Consider the following 1,369-nt stretch of genomic DNA (forward strand, 5'->3'; position numbering starts at 1 on the left):
CCACCCACATCACAGTGAGGTTTATCAGGGTATTTATTAAATGCTTTAAAAATGTTCATGCATTCACAAACATTTCAGCAATGCACAAAGGTCATTTAGATGATATTGAACCATTAAACCAGTGTTGGTATAAAAAAAGAATAATTTTAACTTAAAATGTGTTTGTTTATTTGTCATTGGTTTTAACAATAATATTGGAATTGTTAAAATCACCAAAAACAAATACCTGACAACAGGTATGAAAAGTAAGTGAGTGAAATGAGAACAAACAGAGGAGTGTGCATTTGTATCTTTATTGCTGAGGACTATTTCATTTCAACAAGCATCCGGTGATCAGTGACCAGGTTAAATCAGACTTAACAATCACTGAGAACACATTATGCGAGATGCACAAACAGAAGGATAATTGTCACTACAATTATAATCATTCCATTTCTTATCGTTGCTATAATTGTTATGACCACAGTGTTCTCCTTCTTGACTGTTATCTGGCTCTCCTGAGGACCAAAAGGTAAAGTCCACTGCAGAACCATCAGACCACATCCAGCTGTCTTCTAGATGGAGGTCGCTGAGTCCAATCCAGGTTCTTCCTTCAGCATGATCAAAGTTCCTGATCAGGGATCTGACGAAATTATCTTCATCCAGACTGTGGACAGACACCAGGTTGGCTCCCTCTTTCACACAATAGAGCTCTGCAGCAGCCCAGGTCATTTGTGTGGACACGTACTTGTAGCAGCGGTTGCTGAAGCTGAACCAGAACATGGGACAGTTTCCACGCTGCAGCTTGACCTCAGGTCCATCTGAAGGAGACACAGCACCCAGGGTCAGGGCGAACAGAAGGAGAGGCAGGATCATGTTGGCGTCTCTCTCTCTCTGTCACAGGAGCAGGACGAGGGGTTGGAGATGATCTGCAGTGTTGGATGAGAATGAGAGTTTGAAGGAGACAGGTGGGCAGGCTGCGTTCTTTTATACTCTTCAGCGAGGGTGTCTGCACTGTTGGTTTGATATTATTGGTCAAAGGCACTTGGCAAACATTTTGTTTTATCCACAGCTGCCCGATAAAAGTGTTTTCTCATAGCACAAGTCAGAAAAACCAACAGCTCACCTGGACGTCACATAACTTTCCACATGATTTTTCAGTTAAACCTTTTGACCTCGTAAAACGCAGCTTTAGAAAAGACGACACAAGGGCGGATATGTCACTTTGTGGTTGACGTCTTCTCATTCACACCAGGTAAACAACTGCCAAACACAAGTTGACACATCAAAAATGTTACGATTACAAAGTCTTTATGTGTCCTCTCTAAAATTGAACTTGAAATTAACAGTTTAATTTAAGATCATACACTAAAACACACACACACACACA

General features: G+C 41.1%; 1 protein-coding gene across 1 annotated transcript; it reads right to left on the reverse strand.

The window, feature by feature from the left end:
- Positions 1 to 274: 274 nt before the first annotated feature.
- Positions 275 to 970, reverse strand: LOC133026318 (lactose-binding lectin l-2-like). The gene has a single exon (XM_061093196.1). The coding sequence runs from the start codon at positions 853 to 855 to the stop codon at positions 364 to 366; it is 492 nt and encodes a 163-aa protein (XP_060949179.1). The 5' UTR covers positions 856 to 970; the 3' UTR covers positions 275 to 363.
- Between the last annotated feature and the right edge of the window lie 399 nt (positions 971 to 1,369).

This window comes from Limanda limanda, chromosome 19 (genome assembly GCF_963576545.1).
Source record: "Limanda limanda chromosome 19, fLimLim1.1, whole genome shotgun sequence".
Classification (NCBI taxonomy): domain Eukaryota; kingdom Metazoa; phylum Chordata; class Actinopteri; order Pleuronectiformes; family Pleuronectidae; genus Limanda; species Limanda limanda.